The 15311-nt window shown below is 44.0% G+C and overlaps 1 protein-coding gene across 2 annotated transcripts in view; it reads right to left on the reverse strand.

Moving 5' to 3' along the window:
* Window positions 1–15311, reverse strand: part of TSPAN2 (tetraspanin 2) — a 65407-nt gene that overhangs the window by 21026 nt on the left and 29070 nt on the right. For both annotated transcript variants that reach the window (XR_007244677.1, XM_048498803.1), the window contains exon 2: window positions 14029–14131. Coding sequence is in view for 1 of the 2 variants with exons in the window: in XM_048498803.1 (XP_048354760.1) it covers window positions 14029–14131 (103 nt within the window). In the remaining variant the exon portion in view is untranslated. The remainder of the gene's footprint in view (window positions 1–14028; window positions 14132–15311) is intronic.

Genomic DNA, 15311 nt, shown 5'->3' on the forward strand with positions numbered 1-15311 from the left:
CCTGAGTTTTATAGACTCATATCCATATTGATTTTAAAATGTTACCAGAAAATTATATCCAGATAATTAAACGGAGTTGTGGGAAAACAGATTCATATCCATTACATCAGAAATTGCTAAGGCATTGATTGGACTGAATATTTTCCTAACACTTTAGTGGCACATGATGTAATTTAAAGAAGCAGATTGAAATGATGTGTACCAGTTCAGTAGATAAAAGCCGATTGAACAGAGTAATTCACGTGAAATATGCCAACTCTGGCTTGGGAAATTCCTGGAGATTTGGGGAGGGAGCTCAAATTTTTCTTAATACCATAAATTTATCCCCTGAACCTGCCATTTTCTCCAGAGGAACAGATCTCTATAGTCTGGATATCAGTTGCAATTCCTGGAAAATGGTAACCCTAACCTGCATTCCCCATTATGGGTCGCTTCTGCAATTGGATCATTAACTACTGTTATCAGAATGATATCAATGTTACAAAATCTCTACAGATTTCAATTTTAGGTCAGTCGTAGGGCAGGGGTCCCCCACTGTTTTCAGTCTGCAGCCATCTTTAGAATTCTGCCACAGTGTAATGGGCCCTGCCTCAACATGGCTGCTGTAGGAGGCACAGCCAAGTCACAAAGGGGCAGCCACATCATACCTTCAGTCAAAAGTGGTAATGAGCCTTGTGCTGTGGTGACAGCAGCTTCCAAGGGATTGCTTTTAAAGATGTGCACACCCAATTAGAAGCCTTGTTGGGGAAAATCCCACCTGGCTCCAGCCTCTTTTCAAAATCATTTGGCAGGCACTATGTCAGGGACAGAACTATTACCAAATAATATTTCAGATATTACTAAACAACAGAAACTTTAGCGTTTTGCAAATTAAAATGTCACTCCTTCCTAAATTCCTTTTCATATTATTTGCACTTTCCTTTTCAAATAAAATTTTAAGAAGCTGGAAAAGGATGGTTAGGAAATTCTCAGAGGCTACCCAGAGAAAAAAGTGAGACTTTGCCTTTTCACAGCTAAAAAGGAAGAGAGAGAGAGAGAGCTGGCAGCTCCAGCTATCTTACTGCACTGGGTGACTCTGAAAAATGTGTGAAAAAGGCAATGGGTTTGTCCAGAAGGAGAAAATGTACACTACACTTTAAAGTAGGACCTGATTTAGGACCTGACAGGAGTTGAGTCCCCATCCCCCAATTGGGCCTTGGAGATCTCCCAAAATTATGACTGATTCCCTACTGACAGAGATCAGTTCCCTTGCAGAAAATGGCCAGACTCCATGGCATTATACTTCACTGTGGTACTTCCCCTCTCCAAACCCTACCCTTCTAGGCTCCAGAAATTCCCCCAATCCATAGCTGGCAATCCTACACAGGATAATAGAAAAGAGCAACAATCATTAGCCTTTAAATCAGGAACTTTCAGATAATATCTATCAGTGCCTTCTACCAGCATGGCCAATTGGCCATGCTGACAGAGGCTGATGGGAATTGTAGCTCCTGAACATCTGAGAGTCAGCAGGTTCCCTACCCCTGTTCTTAAACCAGGGGTAGGGAACCTGCGGCTCTCCAGATGTTCAGGAACTACAGATTCCCATCCAGCCCTACCAGCATGGCCAATTGGCCATGCTGACCCAAAACTGATAGAATTATGGACTCTAGGCTGGGATTCCTATTCTAACCGAGACCCGAGGATGCTTTGACCAAAGTTTCTTGCTTTGGCCCTGAACAAAACCTAGTTAACCTGATTAGGTTTTATTCTGTTTTCCTCCCCTTTTTAATACATTTTATTTTATTTTATTTTAAAATTATGCCTAATAAAGGTTACTGAATTGAATTTTAAAAAGCAATCCTAAGCAGGTCTGCTGAGAAGTAAGTCCTATTTTATTCAGTGATGCTTCCTCCCAGGTAAGATTGCAACAAAAGGCAATTACAGACTCCTGAACAAACCCCTCACAGGCCTAAGCATCGATTGACTGCAGGGCATGCAAATCCATGAACTGACCCCAGTTCTTCATGCCCTATCAATGCCTCCCTCTGCTCCTTTCAGGATCTTTCTTCATTACAAGCAGCTTGTTTTAATTATTTGAAATCTTGTCTGCTGGAGCCATGCAATTCCCTACAGAGATCGGAGGCAGCTGGCACAACAACAGAGTGCCTGGTCCCCCAGCACTGTTTGCCCGTAAATTCAATGGGGGATTCTTGAAAGCAGGTGCAAAACAGCTAATGGGTAGTGGAACTTAGGCACGGAAGCATATTTTATTCTGGGTTATGGATGCTGATAATCCATTATTACAACTACAAATCATACTTCTCACTGGCAAAGCTATTAACATTGGAAAAGAGAAAGATAAAAAACAAAGGGGGGGGGTGTTGCAATATCTTTATCCCTGATCTGTCTTAATGTCTATCATGGTTCATTAAAGGTGCTATTTAAATGTTAGGAGCAGCTTTATCTGGTTTATTCTCACAACAGCCCTGTCAGATGTCAGGATTATTCATGTCTGACAAACAGTTGAAATGGAAGGAACACTTTCTTAAGGCCCAGACCTCTTGAACCACTTGACACCAAGCTGGTTTCTCTTATTAGTATAATGAACTGTCATGCCTGTGACAGAAACAAGCTCATTCAGGTATACAATAATCTAGGAAATATTTTTGATAATCATGGCAGTTCATTGTCACAGACCAGAATACAGACTCTTCCTTGTCAGGTGAAGAGGTTGAAGACTCGTGTGGCTGTGGCTGGGTACCTGACACCACAGAAGGAGGCAACTGAGACATCTTCAGAAGCTCTTTGGGTGTCTGAGTCAGCCTGCTCACTCTGGGATACAGCCCTGCCTTCTGACTCACCCAGGAACCCAGGAAATTAAAATAATTTGTTCCAAAATCTCATAAATACAGTAATTAGCTTGAGGTCCAGATTGGGCTACTGTAGACCCTCACACCTTGATAAAGTAGATGCATCCCCCAATCGTATCATGATTGGGGGCAAAGAGGAAGGATAGGTTTTCTCTCAAGCTGCCTTTGGTTTCATTCTAAGATTTACTTTTATCAGCTGCCATCTCTGAAGAGCCCATTCTGAAGCTAATTCTACATTAAAGACAGAAAAAATATAGGTGGGGGTTTCAAAAACATCAAATTTACTTCCTGACAAATTTCAGCCTGTGATACTCTCTACTGCTGTTATTTACATGTTTATGGTGGTTCCTCAGTCATCCTTTTAGGAAAATAGTATTTACAACTGAGATGATTTCTTCATCAAATGCTAGACGTTATGACAGAACTGGAGTTTCATACACTTTCATGCATTTTAGCTTGCAATGAGTTGTGGGCCTGATACAAGAGTCAGTTCCAGCTTTCTTTCTGGTTTAGGCATCGTATTTGATTTAGCCTTCATTGCTTAAAAATGCAGCAAGAAAGATTCAGTTCTGAACCACAGAGCTTACTTTTAAAACTGATGACAAGGCAAGGCAATTACAGCAGGAGTGGACACCAGACAGCAAGATACAACTTGCTCTCATTATGCTGGGCAGTTCCTGCTTGCGTGGGCACCCACCTCTAAGGAGAAAATCTGCTAATATTCTTTGAGGGGAGACATGACTTCATCCTAAAGAGTGAGCTGTCTCTCTGAAATACACAGCAGCACTGCCGCCTCTGACAAGGAAGGGCTTAGTCAGTGTGCTTCTAACTGCAGAGAATTTAGTCCCCACAAATGATAAGAATGTCTAGGGTGGTGGTGGTGGGGATAGTCTTACAACATTAACACAGCAGATCTTGTGAAAAGGAAGGGACATAATGTTAAATAGTCTACATGGAATATCCATTTGCACTCTAGCATATTATCTCTCTTTCAGTTATATTTCAGCTATTGTATAAAATATAGTGTTTATCCGATGGTTTCCCAAAGTTCTGCAAAACACATTTTCTCTCCATGTGGAGTGGGAGGGGGCACATTGTGAGCCAGCAGTGCTTGGCCTGCGTGCCATTTTCTACAGATTTGCCCCTGCCCATTACTGTGTATGGGTATGAAAGCTGAACGATGAACGATGAAGAAAGCTAACAGGAAGAAAGTAGATTTCTTTTTAATGGGGTGTTGGTAGAGAATGTTACAGATACCATGGACTGAAAAACACCAAAAACAAAAAACCCCACACCAAATAAATGGGTTCCAGATCAAGTCAAGCCTGATCTGTCCATCAAAGCTTAAATGACTAAACTGTGGCTTTTGTACTTTGATCACATAATGAGAAGACAAGAGTCACTGGAAAATACAATAATGCCAGGAAAGGTGGAAGGCAGCAGGAAAAGAGGAAGACCCAACATGATATTGGTTGACTCTATAAAGGAAGTCATGACCCTCAGTTTATAAAGCCTGAGCAAGGCTGTTGATGCTGGACATTTTGGATTGATTCATAGGATTACTATGAGTTGGAAGCAACTTGATGGCACTTAACACATAGACACAGAGCCGAAGTTTCAGAAGTGTTCTGCAACTGGAATAACAGGCCCCAGAAAAGACTGACAGTCGCTGAGAACAGAATTGGTGCACTGTCTCTACAATTTCCAGCCTGACATGGGAGGAGAATTGTAAGTTCATTTAGAGATTGAAAGTCTACACACCAACTAAAATACTTAACCAATGATATAGGGTCAGGATGACTAACCTAGTGAAAGCAGTTACAGATTATATCCTGAAACTCTTGTTGGGCTCAAAAGTGCTACCGGACTCAAATCTGATTGTTAAAGTGGAATGCAGATGTTTGGGGAACAAGAATCAGAATTGCTTAAAAATAAGCTTTAAAAGATGCCTGTGAGATGGGAATTTTGCCAAATATTTGCCTATGAGGAAAACCCCCCAAACCAGTCAAAAGAGGGAACAGAAGACATATAATGCTTTACAGAATGCTAACTGTCAGTTATGTTGTTGGTGGTTACTATTTCCATTTGATTATTCTATGATTTACTGTGCTCATTTTTCTGTACAGCATTATTTCCTGCATACATTCTCCTCTACATATTCTGCTACGTAAGTTTCATAGTTACCTTCAGGCAGCTACCGTTTCCTGTAAAGATTTGAAGACAGAAATTCTCACCACAGGAAGCCCTCTTAGTAAGGGCCAAAGTTTTATTTAGACAGCCAGAATAGTATAGTGGTTAAAGTGTTTTACTGCGATCTGAGAAACCCAGATCAAAGCCCTGCTCTGCCACTGAAGCTTGCTGGGTAGCCTTGGTCGAGTCACTCTCAGCCTTGCCTGCTTTGACTGAATTATGAGGATAAGAATGGAGGTGGACAGAATAATGTTGTAGGGTACTCTGGGTCCCCACTGGGGAAGAAAAATATGGTATAAATAAATTTCAGTCAGGATGTTGAAGCTGGGTTTTTGAAACCAATGCTCTATTATGGAATGTTTAAAATTATCATAAAAAAAAAACTACTTTTAGGCATATAGAAATTATTTTCCATCTTTTGCCTAACAGTACACCACATCTGGATCCTACACATCTGAGATTAGTGGGAAACATTGTCATAGCAGAGGCCTAGCTTCCCAAAAGGATTCATATCCAACAAGTCTCTTTTTCTTCTTTTTTTAACTGAGACTTTTAAAAACCGAGACAGCACATTGATGCACAGTGCAAGGGGTGGGAGGGGGGGGGCATTCAGAACAGGCATGGTATGCTGCTAGCTACTGCTGCATGGCTGTAGAAAAAGCAGTTCTGAGTAGGTGGGGAAAGCCAGTTCAGCTCCATGCAACTATTTTTCTGAACAGGATATACATTCCTGTTCTTCCAGCTGGCTGCAGTCCTACTGTATACCTAGATCTGTCACCCGCAAATGATGTACATCCAACCATTCATTCAATCAATCATGCAAAACTAACAATGTCATGGGGCTCATCCCATTGGCTGTCTTTGTCCAGGACCAGAGCATTTTCAGTTCTGCACCCAGCCTGGTGGAATGCTTTGTCAAAGGAGACCAGGGCTCTATGGGACTTGTCTCAATTCTGCAGGGCCTGCAAGACGGAGTTATTCTGCCAGGCCTATGGTTGAGGGCAGCAATGGTAATTCCAACAAAGCTGGCCTCCCTGTCCATTCCTCGATCCTCTTCCTTGTCCCCTTCCCTCTCTTTCCCTTCCTTCTTTCCCTCCTTTATTTTCCTATTCTCCTCAATTAGTTGGTTTTCATGCCATCAGGGTGGCATGCCAAGTATTTATGTTTGGAGGTGACGGTGCTGCACCATGCCTGGCCGCTGCTCATCAGCCCCCCTTTAGGATTGGGCTGTCTACCTGTTTATCTTTAATGTGACACAAACTCTTTTTTAAAAAACAACAACAACCAAGAGCAGTCTGTAAAAATGATGAATAAATGGCAGCTGGATGGATTTTCCTCTTTAGAACAGACCCAAAATTGAAGGCTATGACACAAAGCACTGGCACTTCAGCAGGCGGCAATGAGAACACTGGGGACTTGGCACCACAGTCAGTTTGACTCTAAAATGGTTGCTCCCACTCCGTGCTGCTGTTTGTGTTTGTTTACATTCCCTGGAATCTTGACTCACCACAGATGGCAGGTGGATCGATTCTGTAGGGGTCAAACAGTTTGGTTTCTATGGTGCTGTATTTCCTGCCAGTCTGGCTCCTGTGTACTGTATTTTTAACACAAACCAATCAGGAATTGCAACTCATCCGGCAGGGCCCTATGCTTTCACCAACACACACGCCTGAGCTGTTAGTACAGTTACCTGCCCGTTGCCAAGGGGATGGGTTCAGTGGATGGAAAAGATGATCAGAGGTCTGGCTTGGACAAAAAGAGGGCAGAAAAGCCAGTTTGTGGGCAGTGATGAGACTCCACACAACAGTCAGCTCAATGGAAAGTGCAGGACTGTAATTACCAATGATTGTAAAGTCAAAAATACTGTCAGATGAGAAAAATCCTCACACAAATAAGCAGAATATGAAAAGTAGAGATCGCCAGACATCCAGCAGCAATTCTAACCAGTCAGATGAGAAGTGGCAACAACTGGTGGTTAATGTCTGAGTCTTACATGCTCGGTTCTCATCTCATCTTACAACACCTTCCTCCACTTCTCTGATCCTCAAGGAATGCCTTATTTCCTACGCCAACTGATAGACAAAAATAGATACAACTGCTCATATTGAACAAACAATGGGTGGTTCATGCTGTAACAGTGAACAAGCCATTTCCCAAAGAGTCTGGTAATATACATTGACTTCAAAGGGAACAATATCCTAAAGGTTTTTTCATAGTACATCTCAAAGCAGTGGGTAAACCTGCAAGTAAATCAGAAAATACTGTGCCAGCTGCAAATGGTATTGCTGGCAAAAACCCCTAATATTGGTTTGCAAATTCAGCGTATAACAATCTCTGTGAAGCGTGAGAAAAATAAACACAATCCGAGAGTATGCTGTTGCAATGAGTCCTAGCTCTGTTGATCAAATGAGAAACCAGACTAACCAGGTAATAAATTTTTAGTGCTGGAAACATCAGTTATGAAAATGGAAGATTCATCTTCTTGCTGAAGGATGCCTGATTTTTTCTATAAAAGGAAATATAACTGGAAGCCTATTTGTTTCATGTGGTGATCTCACATCCCTTTCATCCCCAAAGGCAGGCACAAGTATAGGTTTTATCTCATCCCGGTTCCTGATTAGTGTTTCATTTCTGGGTTTTTATAGAAATAAAAGGTGAAAATGTGCTTCATTTCTGCCCCGCCCCCTAGGAAAATCAGAAAAGGATCACCTTAACTGATTATATCCTCAAATGAAAAGAAGAAGAGTAGAAGAAGAGTTTGGATTTATATCCCCCCTTTCTCTCCTGCAGGAGACTCAAAGGGGCTTACAATCTCCTTGCCCTTCCCCCCTCACAACAAACACCCTGTGAGGTAGGTGGGGCTGAGAGAGCTCCGAGAAGCTGCTGTGACTAGCCCAAAGTCACCCAGCTGGCGTGTGTGGGAGTGTACAGGAAGATATTTGCACCTGGACCTCAAGTGATCAGTTGTGCTGCAGCACACCCTCTACCCACATACCACACCCAAAGAAGGCAGTCCTTGGACTGAACTTCACTGGAGGCTCCTGGCTTTGCACATCCAGAGGAAATCTGGACGGCTGCCAATGTAAATGGCCCAGAAGAAGGATATTTAATATAACTGAACAGATTTACATCTCCTTGTCACATTGATTATTTGATTCCTTTTCTTCCACCAAGCTCCTGAGCAGCTGCCCCAGCAAAGTGAACAAATGGGAACTACAAAAACAGCAACTGTTGGCTAAACAGGACCAGAGGACATAATAGACTCCTGTGTATGCCCTGTGGAAGCCATTTGAAAAACTGTCAATAAGCCCAAGATGTTTGTTTTGAATGCCCTACCACCCACCCACCCACCCCCACTCCCAAAACATGTACACTGGTGGAGGAAAACAAAATCTGAACAGGAAAGTGTGCTGCAGCCAAATAATATTTCATTCTCCTTGCAGGTCAACCAGTGAGCCACTTTTTCTCTCCCATGTCACCCACTGTAGACTCAGAAATGTCTCACTAATGGATTTGGTAGTGTTTCAACCACTGTTCAAAGTTACATGCATAGTAAGTGTACAGTAGTGATTTTGTACAGTTTCATCTATTCTCAGGTTTCACATTTTCCTGTTACCATGAACATGAGAATATATGAAGAACTCTGCTGGATCAGATCAAAGGTCCATCTGGTCCAGCATCCTGTCTTCCACATTAGCCAACCAGATACTTTGGGTAAGCTCACAAGCAGGGCATGTAGGCCTTCTTACGTTATGGCTCCCACTCTCAACAACTGGCGTACAGTGCCTCAGAGACTGAAGGTTTCTTTCAACTATTGTGACAAATAGCCAGATTACTCTGTAATCCATCTCGAGTCTTATTGAGAAAGGTGGGCTATAAATAAGCTAAGAAAATCAACATCACTGTTCAGACCGACATATCTTTAAGCTTCTGCCTGTGACTACAGGTACAATTGTCTACCTACGATTGTCTACATAAGTACATCTCACAAGGATATTGGCTGGTTCTCATTTAGCTTCTACTGGGACTTGCAGAGTCAAAAGCAGTTTGGATGCACCTCTAGCTCTCTCATGTCTTATGGGTTGGGAAGTGATAGAATACTTGCTCTTTGCCAGAAAAGTACTTTACTAGAAATATAGCCATTTCAGATTGCCTATATCTGATCCTTCTTTCAATCAGTTGGAATAAAGCAATATATTTCTCTATAAAGTCAAGCTTCAAAACAAAGCAAAACAAAAATCAAATCATTTGTACACATTACATGTCCCAATGGACATATGACAGCAAAACAGAGGGAGAGAGACATCTGTCAGAGTATCTAAAGTGATCAAGTATCAGTTTAAATTAAATATTTCTGGCTCAGATTCTCAGAGCAGTTGCAACTGGATATGTGGTTCTTTCCACATGTACTCTGAGCTCAGATTTGGGATGAACTGACAGACAAATTAGAGAACAGAGCCAGAATATTGAGAGCTGCAGACCAAAATCAAGGGGAATTATGAGAACTCTAAGTGTGGGGAATGATGGAGATTTGAAAGTGTTTGGCTCTACATAAAACCCTCAGTACATTTGTATAAGAAACACAAAGTCCCCTCATGTATCCTAGGATGATGGATTGATTCCAGAAAAAATATTTGTACTAGGAAGGATTGATTAAAGAATAAAGAATTCCATTCTAATTTCTCCCTATAAAACAAACTCAGATGAAGAAAACTAGCCTGAAGTGATGCCACAAAGGTGCCAATTACTCTGCACTCTGAGTAATGTACTTTCCTAGTTCTGACAGCTGAGCCCTTTTGGAAATCTTGCCCTTTGTGTCCCATCAAACTGACTGGGCTTTGAGCCAATTCCTCACTCTACAAGAGACACTTAGAGCTATCCAGAGACCAGTCAGCCCTTCAGAGGAGTAAAACCATCTCTGGGATACCATCTCTCACTCTTGGTACAAGTTCAGTTTTTTTCCGTAATTCCCATACTCTGACAGTCAGCCTGCCTAGAGTTCAGTGGCTGGTTTTGTCCAGGCAGGTAAGCTAGTTTGGATTCTGTCTCCTTCACATTTGGGAATGGATAAAAGATGTAATAAGCATGGCAATCAAACTGTCACAATAACCAAAATCCACAAGAGAAAGCTCAAAATAACTGAAATTGAATGCCTCTTTTGCACAACTTTATGAATTGTCATCAAGCCACTGGCGTAATGCCCATTGGGCAAGGTGGGCAGCTGCCCAGGGCATCACCTTTTGGGGGGCATCAAAATGCTGGGTTCGTTTTTGGGTATTTTTAGTGGTTTTCCATTTTTGGCCTGCAGGGGGCGCAGTTTTTAGGCTAGCGGCACCAGAATTTCAGCGTATCATCAGGAGACTGTCCTTATGAGACCCCCCAAGTTTGGTGAGGTTTGGTTCAGGGAGTCAAAAGTTATGGACTCCCAAAGGGGGTGCCCCTATCCCCCATTGTTTCCAATGGGAGCTAATAGGACATGGGGGCTACAGTTTTGAGGGTCCATAACTTTGCCCCCCCTGAACCAAACTGCACCAAACCTGGGGGGTATCATTAGGGAAGTCTCCTGATGAGACCCTGAAAGTTTTGAGACTGTGCCTTCAGAAATGTGCCCGCCCCCAGCCTGCAACCCCCATTGACAGCAATGCAGAAAACTCAATGCTGAACAAAGATTCTTGGGCAAATTTCGGGATGTTCTTGCAGGGAGGGCATTCCTGGACGTATCAGCACCAAAATTTCAGGGTATCATCTGGAGACTGTCATGATGGTTTGGTGCAGTTTGGTTCAGGGGGTCCGAAGTTATGGACCCTCAAAGGGGTAGCCCCCATCTCCTTAGCAAAGAATGGGGGATGGGGCACCCCCTTTGAGGGTACATAGCTTTGGACCCCCTAAACCAAACTGCACCAAACTTTGGGGGCACCATAAGGACAGTTTCCAGATGATACCCTGAAATTTTGGTGCCGATACATCCAAAAATGCACTCCCTGCAGGCACCAATGTCCTGGTGCAAAAAAAATTGGTCGTGGTGGAGTGGCCGCCCATGGGGGGGGGGGGCATCCAACTCAGGTTTTGCCCAGGGCTACAGTTTTCCCAGGGCTGCCTCGTTACGCCCCTGCATCAAGCTTTTAGAAATTGCCCACATGGACTTCTACATGTTCAAATCCAACACCCGACACCTCCAGCAATACTATTTGTTACATGCTCCCCATTTCCCTGACAGTGAGAATTTCCAGGACAGTTTTAATAGGCTTAGTGTTCTTTAGGTGGAAGGCAGCACTGTAGATTTTTGATGTCTGGGCTGTTTGCTTTATTTATGAGCAGACTAACAAAGAACAAGTGAATATGAACAGGCACTCCTTCAACAGGATCTCCTTCAAAGCAGCAGATCATCCATCCTTTATCAGCTGCAGAAGGAAAAGCAGAAAGGGTGCACTTAGCTAGCTTTGCTCTGTCATGGACAACATGGTGGTTAGGAAGCAAGGAGTTATAGCACACAACTAGGTAGGACATGAAGGGGACCAATCCATCCAGATTTCTATTAAGTCAGTTTGCAGTGTATTTTAAGCTTTTGCTATTGAGCTCAAAAGTAGTTAAATATCAATTTGAATGTCTAAAGTATATTGGCAGATGCAAGAAAAACAGGAGACAGAAACTAAGGCCGTTTCTGCACGGCCATGCTGGGGGTTGGGTCGGCGTAAATGATGCCGACCCAACCCCCCCCGAAGACCAAATGTTTCGCAAGACGTAATGGTCCACTGAAACTACCGGGAAGACGGCGCCATGCGCCATGCGCAGGTTGCCCGATCACTACTTACTTTCCCTGGGCAGGTCACTGCAGCGTTAAGTTGAGGTTAGCCGGACACGCCCCCCCCCCTGCCCTGCGCGACCGCTACGGAGTCGCAGGACAGGGGAGGCGTGTCCCCAGACCTCGACGATGCGCCGGATGGTCGCAGGGAAGGTAAGTCAATTGGGACAGGGGGGAGGGGTGGCGCTGTTTCCCAAACCGGGGAGCGAGGTTGGGAAACAGCGGCTTTGCGCCGCTCAGGAGGAGCGAGGGCGTGGCTGCTGCTCCCAATAGAGCAGCTCCCTGGGGGCCAGCATTTTTTTACCGTCCCAAGAATGCTGTTTTTGGCCCATGCGGAAAGGGCCTAAATATGTGAATATATGTTGTGACATCATAGAATTAAAGGAACAATGAGTGAAATATGCACTTCATGTAATTGCTGGATTGAGAAAATATTTATGTCTGAAAGTTATAATGGATATAAGAATAGACACTGCAAAAACTTATGACACACACAGCAAATAAGACATTCAAAACACTCATCTGTAACTTGGGATGAGATTAAATGTCAAAGGACATCATACAGACTAATTTTTCTCTGAATGAATGGGTTTTTTAAATAAGGGATTTAGGAGAGTGAAGTGATTGATTTTCCATGCACTCTTGGAAACAATGCTTGAATTTACTGAATATAGTTTTATAAGATTTATTTGTATAAGTGAAAACAGGCAAATAGTTTTCAATAAATTGGATTAGGCTAGTCATTTGGTTTCTAGACCAGGTGTGAAAACTATACCCCTCTGTCTGCTAGACTCCCCCCCACACACACACACACACATCCTTCTTCCAAGGGGATCAGTGCAGTGTACACAGCTCTGTCCTCCTTCATTCTGGTCTAGATCATGCTAATCATTTCCTCTGATGGAACTGAGAGCAATTTTTGCTGATTCCCCACTCTCATCAAAGACCCCCCCCCCCCACACACACACACGCATCTGCTGTTCACAGAGTCTACCATCCCTTAGGATGGGAGGGTGGCACTTGAGGCTGCAGAAGTTTCACTTTGTTGATGGAAGTCCTTCTGTAAGTCAAAATTGTTGGTGGGATCCCAAGCCTTTATCCTCCCCAAAACGATGTCAGGTAGGTTAGACTGAGAGAGACTGAATGGACCAAGCAGCAGAGGTGTCAAGCAGCAGAGGTGCCCTCCAGATGTTCATGAACTACAATTCCCATCAGTCCCTCCCAACATGAGCATTGGCTATACTGGCAAGGGCTGATGGGAATTGTAGTTCATGAACATCTGGAGGGCCACGAGTTTGACATTTGTGGACCAAGGTCTCTAGTAAGCTTTATAGAGTGAGATTTGAACAAAGATTTCCCCAGCTGTAGAACTGATATACTACACATTGTCTCTCATCTGAAAACAAGTGTGATGGAGTCTCCTCCTTTGGAGGTTTTTGAAGAGAGGCTGGATGGCCATCTGTCAGGAGTGCTTTGATTATGTGTTCCTGCATTGCAGAGGGTTGGACTTGATGCCCCTTGGGGTCTCTTCCAACTCTATGATTCTATTATTTCTATTACAGTGTAATAAACAAGAAAAGTAGGAAGATGGCCCTCTGATTGCCTGTGTGTGTATTAAGTACCCTCAAGTCATTTCTGACTCAGGGCAACCCTATGAATCAATGTCCTCCAAAATGTCCTATTATTAAATGCCTTACTCATGTCTGGAAGACTGAGGCTGTGACTTCCTTTATAGGGTCAATCCAATTCCTGCTGCCTTCAACGTTTCCTTGCATTATCTTTTCCAGTGACTCTTATCTTCTCATTATGTGACCAAAGTACGACAGTCTCAGGTTAGTTATTTTACGTTCTAAGAGGGAGGGGGCAGTGATGGGGGGAGGTCAGCTGGGGCACATCTGTGGGAGCAAGCCCCAAGAACCATTTTTTAAAGTTACACCCCGGCTATGTGAAACAATTGTAGTATCCTTGATATCTGAATTTTTTTACCTAAAAGCCAACATCTTCATCTTCTGTTCCTGCTACTGCTCAGCAAGAGTGGACTACAAAACTTTAACTGAACATACTAAGTACAGGGTTGTCACTGGAACTGTGGCTAAATTTAACTGTTTAGGTGTCTGATCTGTTCATTTCTTGATTATGGAAGCTGCAGAATCTTCAAACAATCAGTCTTTACACAGAACTTACCCATATAAAAATATTCTGGGGACTTTCCTTCAATCGTTAAATCTCTTGTTACCTCTCCAAACCGCAGCCATAACCCGAATGCAACAACTGCAGTGCCTGCCAACTGGAAGAGAAAAACAAAATCCTAAATGTTAACAGTTAAATGAAGGGCTGTTAAGTATTGAAAATCTGCAAAGAAAAACTCCTTGTTCTTCCTGGAAAGCTCTAGGCCAGGGGTCAGCAACCTTTAGCACCCAGAGAGCCATTTGGCCCTGCCCCCAAGCCCCGCCCCCCACCCGCCAAGCCCTGCCTTCAGCCAAATGGGTGGTATAGACAGTGGCGGCGATGCCAAGTTGCACTTGGGCCACTACCCACTTACCTCACTAAACTGCAACGCCGCTGCGACCCCGCAATGAAAAGCCTCCGTGGCTTCTGACCACGGAGACATTTCATTCCCCACGTTTACGCAATTCTTGAAATAACCCAGCGGGCGACAAGAAGGCCGGGAGTTCCGTTGCAATGAGGGGAATGGAGGCTCCGATTGGCCCGTCGAGCGTTAATGCGTCATATGTGAGTTCACGAGAAAGTGGCTGACCAGCTGAGGCGGGTCTCAGTGTGATTGGCTGGGAAGAGAGTTGTTTGAAATGGGTTACGCGCGAGCGTGGTCGCGAACGTCATCAAGAGAAGCTAACAGCCCTCTATTAAGGAAACGTCGGCACATGCTGGCGTCAGCAATGTCATCGTTGGCACAAACTTTCTGGCGGGAACTACGATGCATCGAAGCAGTGTTTGGAAATTAGAAAGCAGAAGCCCCGGCTCGCCGCGCTAACGCCTCTCTTGTACTTCCTCATTAAACTCGGTAGCCGACATTTTCCATTTGCTCCATTGCACGGGCTTTTGAACAAGTTGAGGCGGTGAAGGCGTGACCCGACTGGATGTCGACCAGATGTCACGTCATCACTACAGCGCACTTTAGGCAGGAGAGTTTACACCCACTTAACAAGATGGCTCCCTGTTCCCACAATTGGCCATTGAGCTCACAGCGTCTGGCGAATCAGCTTAGCAACATAAACAACGAGGTTCCCCACAACCCGCGGCACCAGCGGGTTTTAAAAAAGTTGCTCTTTTTTTAGCGGAAGACTAATTTGCCTTGCAGCCAGGGCCGGGAAAGTGCAAATCCCCTGGCAGCCAGCGCGATGGCGCCCGAGGAGGGTAGGGGAGCGTCCAGGACCCCCGTGGCTTTTAAAGAGGTGACCCCGCGGCTTATGGTGAGTGGATAGTGACCCCTTGAGACACAGAGAGCA

The sequence above is a fragment of the Sphaerodactylus townsendi genome, linkage group LG05 (assembly GCF_021028975.2).
Source record: "Sphaerodactylus townsendi isolate TG3544 linkage group LG05, MPM_Stown_v2.3, whole genome shotgun sequence".
Lineage (NCBI taxonomy): Eukaryota > Metazoa > Chordata > Lepidosauria > Squamata > Sphaerodactylidae > Sphaerodactylus > Sphaerodactylus townsendi.